The following is a 15,260-nucleotide window of genomic DNA, read 5'->3' on the forward strand; positions in this document are numbered from 1 at the left end:
GTGTCCCGGTGCTCCGGCTGCTCCCCCCGCTCGGGAGCTGCTGAATCACCGGCGTGCTCTCCCGGCACATCCGTGCCTCCGTCCCAGCAGTGATGCAGCAGTGCTAAACCTGGCGCTGGGAGCGGGGATGGGATCGCTGCTGGCCAGGCCCCGCTCTGGCGCAACCGGAGCAGCTCTCGCACGTGCTCCGTCGAGGTCTGAAGCCGAGCGCCGACTCCGTGTGCTTTTCCCCGCTGCCACCTCTCCTTCCAGCTCGGGCGCGAGCAGTCTCGTGACGGAGGCAGATGGCTGGGACGCGGGATCGCTCCCCGCTCTGACGTCTCTGCTCCTGCCGCTGGCGCAAGCGGCAGCGCCACAGCGCAGCCTTCGAAGTCACGATTTGGGAAAGCGCCTGGTTTCGGCAGCCCCCAGCAGTGGCTCGGCACCAGGGTCCCGCTGGAGACGCCGGATGCTTCGCCCTCTCCATCGCCTCCTTCCCGCTCCCGTCCGCGCGGACCCGCGTGCAGCCGCTGCTGGGCCGTGGGGTCTCCTGGCAGCTCCGGGGCTTGTGGCCGGGCTGGGGGTTTATCCAGTTCCTCTCCCGGTGGAGCCCTGATCCCCAAAATGCAGCTCGCCGAGGGGGAACCCTCGGCAGCAGCGGAGCCGGCGGAAAGGAGAACAGCTATTAATAAACTGCGTGCAGCAAAGTGCAAAAAAAAAAAAAAAGTAATTCCATAATGGAAGCGTCTCCCAGAGAACAATTCAGGGAATAAAATGTTCTCGGGAGGGAAGGCGAGCCCGGCCCCCGCGGCACACGGCTGCCGGGGCCCCTCCGGCCTTTCTGCCCCCCTCCGTGCCCGGGGGTGCCGGTGCCATGGCCGGGTCGGGGGCAGTTTGGGAAGGGAGGAGGCAGAGCGCGCCGGGGCGACCCTGCGGCGTTGTCCCCCCGCTGCTGCCACCATGCTCCTCTCCTGGGGGGGCACCTGGGATATTCACCTGGCCACTGTGCCAGGAGGCCCCGGGCTGGGATGGGGACAGGGGAGGGTGGCACAGGGAATGGGGCTGGGATGGGGGTAGGGAATGGAACTGGGGACAGGGACTGGGGCTGGAGAGAGGGGATGGGCACAGGGTGCTGGGGCTGGGTTGGGGATTGGGGATGGGGATGGGATAGGGGATGGGGATGGGCACAGGGTGCTGGGGCTGGGTTGGGGATTGGGGATGGGGATGGGATAGGGGATGGGGATGGGCACAGGGTGCTGGGGCTGGGTTGGGGATTGGGGATGGGAATGGGATAGGGGATGGGGATGGGCACAGGGTGCTGGAGCTGGGATGGGGATTGGGGATGGGGATGGGATAGGGGATGGGGATGGGCACAGGGTGCTGGGGCTGGGATGAGGATTGGGGCTGGGGCTGGGGCTGGAAAAGGGATAGGGCAGCAGACAGGGGATGGGGACACAGAATGGGGCAGGGGATGGGGACAGGGGTTGGGGACAGGAGATGGGGCTGGGGCAGTTTCAGAGCGGTACCGGGGGGGGGGGGGGGGGCCGGTACCGGGCCGGCACCAGAGCAGCACCGGGCGGGGGGGGCAGAGCAGGAGCAGAGCGGCACCGGGGCTCGAGGTCTCGGGGCGGCGCCGGGACGGTACCGGGGGGCGCGGCGGTGCCGGGGCGGTACCGGGGCGGCCCCGGCCGGCACCGGGGGGAGGCGGGGCGGTACCGGGGCGGTCCCGGAGCGCGCCGGGGGGAGGGCGCTGGCGGCGGCCCGGTGCCCACGTGGTTGCGCGGTGTCTCCGGAGCGGAAGGAGCCGGAGCCGGGGCCGGGGCCGCGGCGGGGGCGGCGGAGCGCGGCCGGCGCCGGGGCTGGGGCCGGAGCGGGGAAGGAGCCGCATCCCGGCGGGCGCCGCCGCCGCCGCAGCAGCGCAGCGCCGGTGAGTGCGGGCCTGGGCCGGGGGAGGGATGCCGGGGCCGGGGGAGGGATGTCGGGCCGCCCCCGCCGCCCTGCGGCGCCCGGCACCGGGGCCCGGCGGCTCCCGGCCTCCTCCCACCCGGCCCGGCCCGGCTGCACCGCCCCGGCCCCGGCCCCGGCCCCATCCCCGGCCCCGGCCCCGGCCCTCCCCGCCGCCCCCCAGCCTCATCCGCCCCCATCCCCGGCCCCTTCGTCATCCCCGGCCCGGCCCCTCGGCCGCCCCCACGCGCGTCGCGGCCCTGCTGCCCGCTGCCCCGTCCAGCCGCGGGCTCAGCAGGCCGGCGCCACATCTGGAGCAGGTGCAACATCTGGCCGCCCGCGAGGAGGGCCGGGGCGGCCGGCGGGGTCTGCGCTCGCACCGGCTCCCGCTGCGCCGGGGCCGCGGGCTGCGAGCGTTTTCGGAGGGGGAGACCGGGGCAGGCCCCGCGCCCGCTCCCCCCGTGCAGGCTGCGAGCCGCGGGGGTTAGGGCTCCCCGCCGCCTCGTGCGCGCGCACGTGTGCCGGCCTGCGCTCGGCCTCGTGCGCGGCCACGCTCGCACCTCGCCCCTGGGTGCTGCAGCCCAGGCCGGCGCGTCTCGCCCTGCTGCACGCGTGCGAGGTGCACGCTCGCTGCCCGGCTCCGGTTCGCACCGCTGGTCATGCACCAGGGTCGCTCCGGCCCCTCGTCCAGCGCCGGAGCCATCCTGGAGCCCCACTGCGCTTTCTGTCCCAAAGCAAAGGGGAAAGCGGCCGAGGGACGTCAAAGCGATCGGGAGAGGGGTCTGCCCGTCGCAGCGGGGCGGCTGGGAGGCTTGGGGCTGGCGGGGAGCGATTTGGCGAGCGGGAGGGAGGGCGGCGGGGCTGAGCGCTGGGGATGTCAGTCCCAGGCTGTGACGAAGCTCGTCCCCGCCGAGCTCTTCCTCCCGGTGAGGGGGAGCGTGCACGAGCATCGCTCGGCATCGCGGCGATGGAGCCCCTCTCCGGCGGCTGCCATCGGGGCCCCTGTGCTGGGAGCAGTGTGGCGCCGGGGGATTTGCAGCCTTGTTTTGTTCTCTTTAAAGGCGTTTGTAGGCCTCGAGGCGAGGACTGTCGCTGGGGACGTGGAGGGAGCGCAGCTGGCGCTGCGCCACGTGGCGGAGCCGACCTCTCCTCCTTCACCTGCGCCGTTGTCCCTGGAGCCTAATGACAGCGCCACCAGCTCCTGCTGACTCTGTCGTGGCCAAGCTGAGCGCCCGCCCGCCCCGGCCCAGTCCCCCGCCGCCCCGCTCTGCCGAAGCCTGAGGCGCCGGTGCCGCAGCCCTGCCCAGCCCGCACCTCCTCGCCCCTCGCCCGGGGCCCTCGGCAAGGCAGGTTGGGGCTCGGCACGCGGGCGGAGGGACGGCGCGGGGCGGCCGCGCTCGCTGCAGGGCCGCGGTGGCGTTCGGCTCGCTGGGCAGTTGATGGCAGGGATGTTAATGGCGCTTGCAGGCCATGGAGCGTTTGTCGTGGATGAATTTCCCCGTGTCATATGGATGGGGACACTGAGGCAGGGAGCGGCGGCGGCAGGGCTGCGGAGCTGGGAGCACCGGACTCCTGGGCTCTTGCTTTGGGGGGTCACTGGGGGCTCAGGGAACCTCACCCTGGCTTCGACACAGGTAATTTCAGCGGGTGCCTCAGTTTCCCCATCGGGGACACAGGTCTGACGGTGGCCTGAGCGGCGGTGGGATCCCCCGTCCCCTCCGTCTCCATCCTGCATTTCCAGGGATGCCTTTTCCCCGGTGCCGGGCCGGGCTGCCGGGAGCCTCCGGGGCGTTTTGGCAGCCCCACGGCTCGGAGGGGAGCGGGGACCCAGCAGTCAGGGCTTGGCGGCGCCCGGGCTCCGGCGGCAGCTCCCGGCCCGGCGCTGGCCTTGCTCCTGCTCCCGCTCCTGCTCCGCTCGTCACCTCGCGCAAGGAACTTCCCTTTCCTGGCTTTGTCCTATGAATTATTTGTGCGGCCGCGGCTCCCGGATGTCTGCAGTGCCAGCGAGGCCCCGCGCTGCCGCAGGGTCCCGGTGCAGGGCGGCTGGGTGCTCGGGGGCCGCAGGGGGACCCGGGTGGTCCCGGATCCCGGGGTCCTGGATATGGGCACGATCCCTGCCCTGGAGAGGGGATGGCGCCGGGGGGAGAGCGCAGCCGGGTCGGAGCCCCATCTCCGGGCTCATCGCACCTACTCCGGGCACCTTTGCAGCTGGGTTTGGGGCCGAATCCTGTCCGGCGAGGGGGGTTTCTGCCGGCAGCAGCACCAGGCAGGATTCGGCCTCCCCGAGGGTGAAGCAGGTAGCGCTCCCCGGGCTATTAGCGGCAGCACCGGTATATAGGGCAGCGCAGCGGCTCCGCGCCGCCGCCGGGGCGTGGGCGGCCGGGAACAGCCCCGGGGTGCGCGGCAGGGTAGGAGTCATCGGCACAGGCCGCTATTTCTGGCGCTTGCTTCCGGGGGGATGTGGGAAAGTCGCTTTGCCCCCCGGGGGCTGCTCGGCTGGGGACGCTGCCCGGCTCTGCCGCCGGCTCCGCTTCCCTCGTCCCCCGGCAGCTCCTGGCTCCCCGTCCCGCCGCGGTGGCCCTTCTCCGGGCCGGGATCCTGGGACACCGGCATCCGTGCGGGCCAAGGAAAGCTGCCGGATTAGAGCCGGGCAGGTGACGGCCAGGCTTCGGTTTCGGGAACAGCAGCGGGGCGGCTCCGCTCTCCGTCGCCCTTCGCTGCTTCCGAGATCCTCGGGCTTCGGCCAGGCCGGAGCCGCGGGGCTGAGCGGGGCCGTTCTCCCCGCAGGCGCCGCGTCATGGACACCATGTTCGAGGACGACATCAGCATCCTGACGCAGGAGGCGCTGGGGCAGGACGAGGACTGGCTCGACAGCCCCAACACGGACCTCTCGGGCGAGATGTGCTCGGCCTCCCACTTCGCCCTCATCACGGCCTACGACGACATCAAGAACCGTCTCACGGGGCTCGAGCGCGAGAACTCCACGCTCAAGCGGCGCCTCAAGACCTACGAGCTCAAGGTGAGGGGTGCAGCGATGGGTTGGGGGGGGGCGCCGGGCTCGGCGGGGCCGGGCGGGTGCTCAGGGCTCCCCGCTCCGCAGTACCCGCTGATCGGCGAGTTCGGCGAGGAGCACATCTTCTCCGTCTACGAGGCCAAGGAGACCTCGCTGCTCAAGAGCGAGAAGGCGTCGCTGCAGCAGCAGCTCAACCAGTTCCAGCACGAGGTGAGCGGCGCCCGGGGGCGTCCCGGGGTGGGGGGGGGTCCCCGCCGGCGCCCCCCAGCCCCGGCCGGACCTTCGCCTCCCTCCCCTGCAGCTGCAGAAGAGCAAAGAGCGGGAGGAGCAGCTGGACGAGATGATCCAGGCCTACGAGAAGCTCTGTGTGGAGAAGAGCGACCTGGAGTCGGAGCTGAGCGAGATGGTGGGTGCCCCCCACCCCATCCCGATCCCGATTCGGCTCGGCCCCATGTCCCCCCGGCCCCGGGGCAGTGGGAGCCGGGTGCCCCCAGGCTCGCTGCCTTCGCGTGCGGCCGCGGGAATCTTGGAGGGGGATTGATCCGCTGAATTCCCGGCGACGGGGCTCACCCCTCTCTCCGCTCCCCCCTCGCCAGCGGTCGCTCGTGGAGAAGCACCTGAGCCGCATCCGGAGCCTGGAGCAGCAGCTGCGGCAGCGCGACGGCGGCTCCTTCGGCAGCCTCAGCGCCCCGCTGCCGGGCCAGGAGGTGCCGTTCCTGCCGCTGCACGGCAGCCCCGGCCTGAGCCACGGTGAGCCGCGACCCGCCGCCCCGGGGGCCACCCCGCTCCCCGCCGCGGTCCAGCCTCGAGCATCCCTGCAGGGCAGCCCTGGTCCTCTCCATGCTCTGGCCTTGAGCATCCCCACTCCGGCCTCGAGCACCCCCGTGGGGCAGCCCCAGTCCCCGCTGCAGTCCAGCCTCAAGCATCCCAATGGGGCAGTCCCGCTCCGGCCTCGAGCATCCCTGCAGGGCATCCCTGCTCCCTGCCGCGCTCCGGCCTCGAGCATCCCCGGGGGGCAGCCCCAGTCCCCGCTGTTGTCCAGCCTTGAGCATCCCCACTCTGGTCTCGAGCATCCCTGCGGGGCATCCCCGTTCCCTGCCGCACTCCAGCCTCGAGCATCCCCGCGGGGCAGCCCCGGGTGCCCTGCGCCGCGGGGGCAGCGGCGTGGGGCCGGGCGCTCCGGCGCTGCAGGGCTGAGCCGTGCCCATCCCGCAGTGCTGGATTGCCCCGTGGGCTGGCCCAGCCGCAGCCTGGAGCAGCTGGAGGCCGAGCGGGAGGCGGCGCGGCAGGAGGCCCAGCGCGCCCAGCACCGCGAGGAGCACCTCAAAGCTGAGTGCGAACGGCTGCAAGCCGAGCTCAAGCACCTGCAGGAGACCCGGGCGCAGGTACGGCCGACATGGGGACTGGCAGCCGTGGCCGGGGGGACCCGGGATGCACCCCTGCACCCCCCTTCCCCGAGGGGCTGCGTCTCCTCCGGGGGCTCAGGGTGCTGGGGGCCTCACGGGATGTTTCCCCTCCCCAGGAGCAGTCGGAGCGGGACATGGCCTGGGTGAAGAAGGTGGGCGACGACCAGTAAGTGCCGTGCGGGGGGTCCCGGGGGGCGGCGGATGCACGGGGCGAGGGCAGGGGACGTGCGGGTGCAGATGCTCCCGGGGGTCTCCGGGATGCGGGCGGGACGGAGGATGCTCGGCGTGATGGGTCCCCATCGCCTTGGTGGATGGATTCAGGTCCTTGCAGTCATCTACATCCGAACAAGCCGTGGCAAATCCTGGCCAGAGAAGGGGACCTGCTCCCCGCACACACACCCCGGCCAGGGAAACGCGGCTCTGCTGCATCTCCTTTCGGCTGCGGAAAGCTGAGCCGCAGCGAGGCTTCGCCCGCCGGCACCGCTGCCACCCAGCCCCACGATTAATGACTTCCTCGTTAGCGCGACCTGCTCCTCCTGCTGGTGCCGGGCTCGGGGAGGAGGGGGGCGGTTTTGGCGCAGGCGGCTCCGTGGGCTGAGTCTCGGGGTGGCTCCGCCGTCCCCAGGGTGTTCCCCCCCTTTGGGATACCACAAGCTGACGGGATCTCGCCCTGCTCCAGCTCTGGGCACAAAGGAGGAGCAGAAGCATCCAGGCAGCCCGGCCCCGCTGCTGCCACGCAGATGTGCAACGGGGCTGCGTTCGCCTTGGCCATGACCCCTGCAGGCACCTGGCCCTCTGCACCCCGAAAGCACCCACGCGGTCCCGGCCCCGGAGGTTTTGGGGGGAAAATGCCAGGAAACGGGAGCCGCTCGCCTTTGCAGAGGAGCTGGGCGTGCGAGCAGGTTGCAAAAGCAGCCTCGGGCGTTGGTGCGCCGGCACGCGTCCCAGCCGAGCCCCTCGGTGCCGCCGGCCCGGCTGATGCCTGCCTGCGGCTCCTCTCCGGCGGCCCCGGTGCGGGGAGGCCGGTGTGCGGCACCGCACAGGCCGGGCGGCGCGGGCTCGGCGAGCGTGCCGCCACCTCCAGAGGGCACTGACGGCTCGCTGCCGCCGCCGCCGCCGTGCCGCGCAGCTGGCCGGGCTGCCGGGGCTGCGGGGCGACGCGGAGGGGATGCTCCGGGGTGCCCCCGTCTCCGGTGCACGCTGGCTTTGCACCAAACCCCGCAGCGGGTTTATTGCAACAGCCTAACTCGGCTTGGAGCTGTCACTGTGCCCGCGGATCCCTGCTTCAACCCTTTGCCCCTGCTGCAGCTGCGCGTGCTGGCGACTTATCCCAGGGCTAAGAAACCCCTAAATTTGGGGGGTCTCAGGCCAAGACCCCCCCCCCCCCAAGTTTTGGGGCACTTGACAGTTCCTGCACCTGCAGTTCCTGCGCTAGCGGTTCCCGCACTGGCAGTTCCCACGCTCAAGGGCGCTAATTAGCCCCGTTAGACTCCGCAGGCGCCGACCCCGGGGATCAGCGGGTGCAGAGCGGCTCCGTCACGGTGCACTTTGGGCCCAGGGCAGAGTCCCGCCGTGGCCGGGGAACTGATGATCCCAGCGGTGCATGTGATTTTCCCCCAAAACAGCTGTCCGTGAACTTTTAATTAGGCAATGGCTCCCTTACCCTGATATCCCAGCAGTTTTAGGCTTGTGGCCGTGTGGTTCCCTCCGTGAGCATCCCAGGAGGGGCGCTGGGCTGCCGAGAGAGGTTCGCAGCGCTCCCGGTTTATTCCTGTTCCCCCCCCGTGCCGTTAACCAGAGGATGCTGAAGCCCCGCGGGGTTCGGTCAAGCCATGGCGAGGCAACTTGTCTTCTGCAGCCGCCCGGCGCGGTGGAGACGGGGCCGTCGGGGCGGGCGCGCGGCCCCGGCCGCTGAGCTGTGGACGGATCGGAGCTGACGCGCACACGGGCTCGCTAACGCGGCGCGGCGGAGGTGCCGCTCGGCCGCGGCCCCCGGCCCCGGGGCAGCACGGCGCGGATGCAGGGCGGCTTCGTTAGCGGGGCGAAGCGGCGCGCGGCGGGGGCCCGCGGGCACGGAGAACGCGGGAGGCGCCGGGAAACTTTTTCTTTTGTTTTCCCGCCCCCCCCCTTCCTTTTTTTTTTTTATTGATGCGCTGGATGCTTTTGCTGTTTCTTGTCTCCGCGGCGTAAATCAGCGCCTCGCTCTCCCTGATTTGCAGTGATTTCCACCCGGGGGTATGGCGTTCGGCAGGGCCTGATCCCATCTCCTTGCTGTCTCCTCCCCGGGCGGCGGTAGCGGGGTTAGGACGAGCATCGCCTCTGTGGCTGCATCCCGCCACGGCCCCATCATGTCCATCGATAACCCTCACTGGATTTTTTTGCCCTCACGTTAATTCATCTAATTATTTTTAGCAAAGTTCAGTGGAGAGCCGGACTCGGCCACACGGGTCCCTGCACCGGCAGCGCAGCCCCGGCCCTTCTCCTCCCCGGCCCCCTTCCTGGGATTTCCAGGCTGCAAAGGGCAATAAAACAGTTTCTTAATGCTTCCCAAGCCCTCGATGGTCAGAGCCCGACGTCCGTGTAGGGAAACAGGTGCTGGGCAGGGGAAACCGAGGCACAGCCCGGCCAGGCGCCGCTCTGCCCCGAGGCACCGTGAAGAGCAAACCCCGTGTTTCGGGGCTGCGTTTCGACCCCCCCCAATCTGCCTCCCCCTCCTCAGTGGCGAAAGGCCCGCGAGAAGGTGCGGCGGGCTCGCGCGGCGGCAGGATGTGGCCCGCGCCGGACACCCCTTCCTTCCTCCGCGGGGCCGGGGCGCGGGCAGGGCGCCCACGCCGCCGCCTCGGCGAGCCGGCTTGGACGGACTCACATTTAATTTTGGAACAAAATTTACCTCCCCGGAGTTGTCTTTTCTTGTAAATAAGGCTTTTTTTTGTAACCTGCTCTTTTCCACCACTTTTGGGTACGAAACACGCATTATCTGTGTTTTCAATCTTTGGGTGACTTTTCTTTCTTTCTTTTGCTGAATTAGTCAGCCTGCCTCTGTAGTGTGCCCGCAAAGGCAAGAAGAATTTCGGATTTGACTCACTGCCTTCGATTTCTGTATTTTTCTTTTGATTTGAAGACAGAGAAGAAGGAGATTTCCAAAGCCCGAAGGCGCTGGGCTGCCTCAGCCGCTGGGAATCTCCGCTCTCTTCGGGCAGGAATCGGCTTTAGGGCCACTTCCCGGTGCCACTGCACTGGAACGGCGCTGGCATCCTCGCTGGCCTCCGGAGGCCAACACCGATGCTGCCGAAATGGGGCAGACCCAAGCCGTTGCCTCCCGTGTGGCCCGGCAGCCTCCTCCCTTGATCCGTGCTGGGGAATCACTACTGTCACGACAATGAAAGGTCTCAGCGGAGCCGTCCGGGCAGCGGTATCTGCTTGCCGCCTGCTTCGGTGGTTTGGTTTTTGCCGTCTCTCACGCTCGCGGCTCTTCCTCGCGGCCGAGAAATCTGGGCCGCGGTGCGAACGGCAAAATAACAGCGCGGCACCAGCTCTGCCGGCGGCAAGGGGGACGCGAGAAAGCGCCGCTTCCTGGCTCCCGGCCTCGCTGGGGACCACGGCGGTGATGCACGGAGCTGCCTTGCCAGCACCGTTGCGGGGCCGCGCGATGCACCAGCCACCGGCGCCGTTTTGGTTGGCTTTTGCCTGTTTTACTGAATCTCGGTGGGGCTGGCTCGCCAGCGGGGCGCTCGCTCGGCTGCCGGCTCCCTCGGGCTGGGGCGTCCTGGGCACCGTCTCCTTGGCAGAGCCGGCAGCGGGTGCCCGTTCCGGGGCTGTCGCTGGGCTCGTGGACCTCCGAGCCTCTCCGTTGCAAAGCGCCTCCGCGACCCGGCTCTCGCTGCCGGTGCCCGATGCGGCGGCGAAGGGGGGCGGCGAGGCTGCGCTCGGCGCCCGGCCGCTTCCCCTCCGCACGGCTCCGGCTCGCGCTCTCCCCTGCCCGTCCCCCTGCCCACGCGGAGGCAGCAGATAAGCCTGCGGTTTGTGCTTTTTATTGAAGGGTTTCTTTGCTGGCGTTCTTGTTTACCAGGCGCTCCTCGCTCGAAGTCACCCCTTCCTCCCTCTCCCCACCCTCCCCAGGGAACCGCAGGCCCCAGGCGCGGGGAAGGGCCCCGGTGTGCTGAGGCTGCCGGCCCCGTGCCGCGCTGCGGATGGGGCCGGAGGGGAGAGCGCTGCGGCAAAGCCGCCCTGGGGCGGCCAAGGTGCCCTCGACGGGGTGACAGCACGGCTCGTCCTGTCCCGTCCCATCCCGCGCAGAGCCGGCCTGGGGGATTAAAGGCAAAATAGGCGCGAGGTCCGGTCGTCACCGGCAGCTGCCTGCCCCCATCCTAGGAAAATCCCTCCCCGCCGTTATCTGCAGCAGGATTGGGGTTGGCACCGCCGGGGCAGGGCTGAGCGTTTCGGGGCAGTTCGGGATGGTGGTGCCGGCGGGAGGTGCCGTCCCGGCCCTCCTCCTCCTCCTCCTCCTCCTCGTGCTGCCCGCTGGCGCACAGCGGGGCTGCAGCAGCCCGGCCGCGCCGTGGTCGGCCCCATCTCGCGGGAGAGGCGTGATGTGGTTGGCATCTCTCAGCCGATCGCGGCAGCGCTCTGTCGCGCACCCCGGGCGGCTGCCGCCGACCGCTTCGCCGGGGAGATGAGTATTGGGTGCCGCTGCGCGGGGGGGATCCAGGGCAGGGGAAGCGGCACCGGTTCCCGCGGGCCGCCCCGGTTCCCATGTGCCGCCCTGGTTCCCGCACGCTGCCCCAGTTCCCACGCGCTGCCCCGCACCTCCCGCCGCTGGCCTGGGGCAGGGTTGGAGCCAGGTCTCCGGAGCCCCTGGGCCATTTCTCCGGCTGCCAGTGGGCATCCTGTCAGCCCCCGGTTCAGCTGGATTTGGGGTACCCGCCGTGCACGACCCCCTTCCCGGCCAGGTGGCCCCTGCCCAGGCTCCACTACCGGCCGGCACCGACTCCCTCCAGGGGCGACCTGGGGGTTGCAGAGGGGAAGCTGCACCCTAAAAATAGGATGCACCCTAAAAAAAAAAAAAAAAAAAAAAGGCACCACCCCAGCGTGGGGCAGGCGGGAGCCGTCCCCGTGCCCCGTCCGGGCCTTTTGGGGCTGCGAAGGGACGGGGAGGTCTGTCCGTCCCGCCGGGAAGGTGAGCGTGGCGCGAAGCGGGCGGCGATGCTCGAGGCATCGGCTGCCGGCCCTTCCCGGCGCTGCCGCCGCCGCGGCTCGGCTCGGCTCCCCGCGCCCTCGCGCGGCCGGGCAGGCGTGGGCGGCCGCCTTTTCGGCAGCTGTTTTGTTCTCACATCTTATCTGCAGCTACGTATCAAAACCCCACGGTTTATCCCGAAACGAGTCTCGCTCTCGGGTGGTGGCGGGGCGGCTCGGGCACCGCCAGCCCCGCTCCGCGCTCGCCTCCCGCGCCGAAACCTCCCCAAAGGCCCCGCGAAAGCTCTCGCCGGGCCGCTCCAGGAGGGATGCCGGGGAGGGGGGGGGATCCGCGGCCGGGGGGGGCCGGCGCCTTGTGGCCGCGCAGAGCCGTGCAGCCGGCAGCGAGGTGGCTGCACGCGCCTCCGCCCCGGCGCTGCGGCTCGCGCGCTTCCTCCCCGGGCTGCAGCGGGGCCGCGGGGGCGGCGGGCGGGCGGGCGAGCGGGCGGGCGGGTGGGTGGGTGGCCGGGGCAGACCCCGGCGGTGCCGAAGCCCGGCGCAGCCCCGGGGGAGCCGCGGCCGCTTTGGGGCTCTTCCCCCGCCGCAGGTGTCGGTGCTCGGGGCTGCGCGCTGCCGGGCCGCGGGCGGTCAGGGCGTTTGCCGGGGGAGGAAGCGCCGTGGGAGCCGTCCGGCCCGCGGAAACCTCGTCCCCGCGGGGCAGCCAGGTGCACGGAGCTGGCCCTGGTCCGCAGCCGCTTCTAGCAGGGATTTGGAGTGCGAAGCGGAGGCCTGAAATCCCCCTCGGGGCCGGGACGAATCCCAAACGCAGCGGGTTTGGGAAACGTCACACGTGGCTCGTTGGGCACAGCTGCCCCGGCCATGGAGTGGGAACGGGATGGGGACAGGGATGGTCAGGACCGTGGGGAAGGGCTGTGTCCGGCCCAGACAGGGAAGATGCCTGTGCTCATGTCCTCGTTGCCACCAGGGAAAGGCCACCGGGCCTCCGGGGACATGATGTGGGAATCTGGGGAGTGAAACTTCTTTTCTTCTTTCCTTTTCTTTTCTTTTCTTTTCTTTTCTTTTCTTTTCTTTTCTTTTCTTTTCTTTTCTTTTCTTTTCTTTTCTCTTTTCTTTTCTTTTCTTTTCTTTTCTTTTCTTTTCTTTTCTTTTCTTTTCTTTTCTTTTCTTTTCTTTTCTTTTCTTTTCCCACTGATAAAATCACGGCTCCGCAGAAGGGAGCGCCCAGCCAGACCTGTCGGCTGCTGTTACGAGTGGCGTCTCCCGGGTCCCTGGGGTGTCACAACCTCTCAGCTTAACTCGTCCGCGCGCGGTGGAGGACAAGCTGGGCCTGACAGCCCTGCGCTAACCTCGGGAGATGGGTTTCTCCCATCACATCACCGGAGCGAATATGTTTTTTTAAAAGCGACACGCAAGTTGGGGGAGACTTGATGCATCTGGCAGGGCTTTTGAAGGCTGTTGATGTGTGCGGTGGGAGGATGGAGCCGGTGCTTTTCCCGCGGCCGAGCTGGGACCCCAGGGTTTGCTGCCGGGGGGGCACGGGAAAGTCGCTGAACTGCAATTTGGGGGGAAACGGTGGCCGAAACTTTTCCTTTCCGAGTTAAAAAGTGAAGGTTCGGGTTAGCTTGGGGCGAGTCCGGCAGCCGTCCGGAGCCGGGGCCGTGCCGCTCACCCCCGGCTGCCCCGCCGCAGGGTCAACCTGGCGCTGGCCTACACGGAGCTGACGGAGGAGCTGTGCCGCCTGCGGAGCCTCAGCGCCCTGCAGAGCCAGATCCTGCGCGCGCTGCTGCAGGAGAAGAGCCTCAACGGCGGTAAGGGGACACCCGGTGCCGGCAGCCCCGGGCACGGGGCGACCGAGCTGCTGCGGGGGCGGGCTGCAAAGCGGGGAGCCCCATCCAGCCCCGGCATTGCCCCAGCCGGCCGGGAGCGGGTGCCGGGCTGCCGGTGCATCCGTCCCCGCTTTGCTTTGCTTTGCAAAAAGCTTTGCAAAGCGTTTTGCTTTGCTTCTCTTCGCAGGCCAGCGCCACTCGCCGCTGTCCCAGTGCCATTCGCCGGCCCAGCAGCGCCGCTCGCCCGCGGCCCCGCAGTGCCCCTCGCCCGCGGCGCCGGGCCGGGCGCCCGCACCCCCCTGCCAGTCGCCGGCGCTGCAGCGGCGCTCGCCGGCCCCCGCCGGCAACCCCTCGCCGGCCCCGCAGCGCCGCTCGCCGGCCCCCGGACCCGGCCAGTCGCCGGCCCAGCAGCGCCGCTCGCCGGCCCCCGCCGCCGCCACCGCTGCCGCCGCCGCCAGCCAGTCGCCCGGGCAGCAGCGGCGCTCGCCGGCCCCGCTGGCCGGCCCGGCTCCGGCCGCCGCTTCGCCGCACCGGCTGCCCGGCGAGCGGGGGGTGCCGGAGCTGGTCTACGCCAAGCCCTCGAGCCGCCACATCAAAGCGAGCTTCCAAGGGCGCCGGAGCTACTCGGAGGTGAGCAACGTGGCGCTGTACCAGCAGAGCCGCTCGCTCTGGCTGCAGCCCGAAGCCTCCACGCTGCCCAAGCCGCGGCCCTACGGCGAGCTCTACCTGGGCGGCGCCGGCGCCCCGCCGAGCCCCCGGGCGCCCTTCGAGGAGCACGTGCGCTTCGAGAAGCAGTCGTCGGACGAAGACGACTGGGCCGTGCCCAGCCCGCCCAGCCCCGAGGCCGGCGCCATCCGCTGCGCCTCCTTCTGCGCCGGCTTCCCCATCCCCGCCGCCGCCGCCGCCGCCACCGCGCACCGGACGGCGGCCGCCTACGCCCGGGCCGAGCACGCGCAGTCCTGGCCCTCCATCAACGTAAGCACTGGGCTCGGGGAGGAGGAGGAGGAGGAGGAGGAGGCGGCCGGGCAGCGCGGCCGCCCTGCCGTGTGCCTCAGTTTCCCCATCCTTCCGCCGCAGGAGGATGCTGGATGCTCCCACCCACAGCACGGGGGTGGGAAGGGGGCTGGTTTCGGCCGCCCGGCGAGGGCTGAGCGGCAGCAGTGGCCGGGTCACCCCCGCGCTCCTCCCTCCCTCTCTGCCCCCCCGCAGCTGCTGCTGGAGACGGCGGACTCGGACATCCGGAGCTGCCCGCTCTGCCAGCTGGCCTTCCCCGTCGGCTACCCGGACGATGCTTTGATAAAGCACATCGACTCGCACCTGGAGAACAGCAAGATCTGAGGGCGCCGCTCGCCGCGCCGCGCCGTGCCGCGCTGTGCCCCCCGGCCCCGGACTGCCCCCCGCCCCCGTTTTTGGATGCTGCATGAAACCACGCGGAGCGACGCGGCTCCCTAAATACCTCCGAGGCTTCAGTAGCTACGAAAAGACTGACGGAGCCCCCCCGGCCCCCGGCCCAGCCTCGCGTGTAAGTGGGTTTCCCGCTCCCGCCTCTCCCCTGCTGCCCCGTGCCTGGATCCGCGGCACCGTTGGATGTGCAAGCCGGAGGGGGCGGATGCTCCAGCCGGGGCCACTGCTCGCCAGGGCCCCCCCTGCCCTCGGGTTTCTCTGCTTGATCTCAGGGAGGATTTGAGGGATCGGATCCTGCCTCCGGGCCCCAGAAAGCAGGCGAAGGGCAGGAGCTGCCTGTCCTCGGTCCCCCCGGCCACCTCGTCCCACCGGTTCAAGCATCTTTCCAGGCTTTTACATTAAAAGCGCTGCCCCCCCCCCCCCATACACACACACACCCCTTCCCGCCCCGGCCCCACTTCTCCCTGCAACGATGCTGCTGAGAAACGAAACCCA

General features: G+C 70.1%; 1 protein-coding gene across 1 annotated transcript; it reads left to right on the forward strand.

The window, feature by feature from the left end:
• Positions 1 to 4,720: 4,720 nt before the first annotated feature.
• On the forward strand, positions 4,721 to 14,744 carry TBKBP1 (TBK1 binding protein 1). Its single transcript, XM_067312035.1, has 9 exons — positions 4,721 to 4,942; positions 5,024 to 5,146; positions 5,238 to 5,342; positions 5,533 to 5,686; positions 6,152 to 6,321; positions 6,459 to 6,508; positions 13,225 to 13,343; positions 13,549 to 14,336; positions 14,571 to 14,744. The coding sequence occupies exons 1-9, from the start codon at positions 4,721 to 4,723 to the stop codon at positions 14,697 to 14,699; spliced, it is 1,860 nt and encodes a 619-aa protein (XP_067168136.1). The 3' UTR covers positions 14,700 to 14,744.
• Positions 14,745 to 15,260: the final 516 nt, after the last annotated feature.

Source organism: Apteryx mantelli, chromosome 28 (assembly GCF_036417845.1).
Source record: "Apteryx mantelli isolate bAptMan1 chromosome 28, bAptMan1.hap1, whole genome shotgun sequence".
Taxonomy (NCBI): domain Eukaryota; kingdom Metazoa; phylum Chordata; class Aves; order Apterygiformes; family Apterygidae; genus Apteryx; species Apteryx mantelli.

Bases quoted from the DNA above. Each gene is read 5' to 3' on its own strand.
- TBKBP1 (XM_067312035.1), top strand. From the start codon at position 4,721: ATGGACACCATGTTCGAGGACGACATCAGCATCCTGACGCAGGAGGCG. The intron at 6,509-13,224 runs GTAAGTGCCGTG...GCCCCGCCGCAG, and splicing joins AAGAAGGTGGGCGACGACCA to GGTCAACCTGGCGCTGGCCT. The intron at 14,337-14,570 runs GTAAGCACTGGG...GCCCCCCCGCAG, and splicing joins AGTCCTGGCCCTCCATCAAC to CTGCTGCTGGAGACGGCGGA.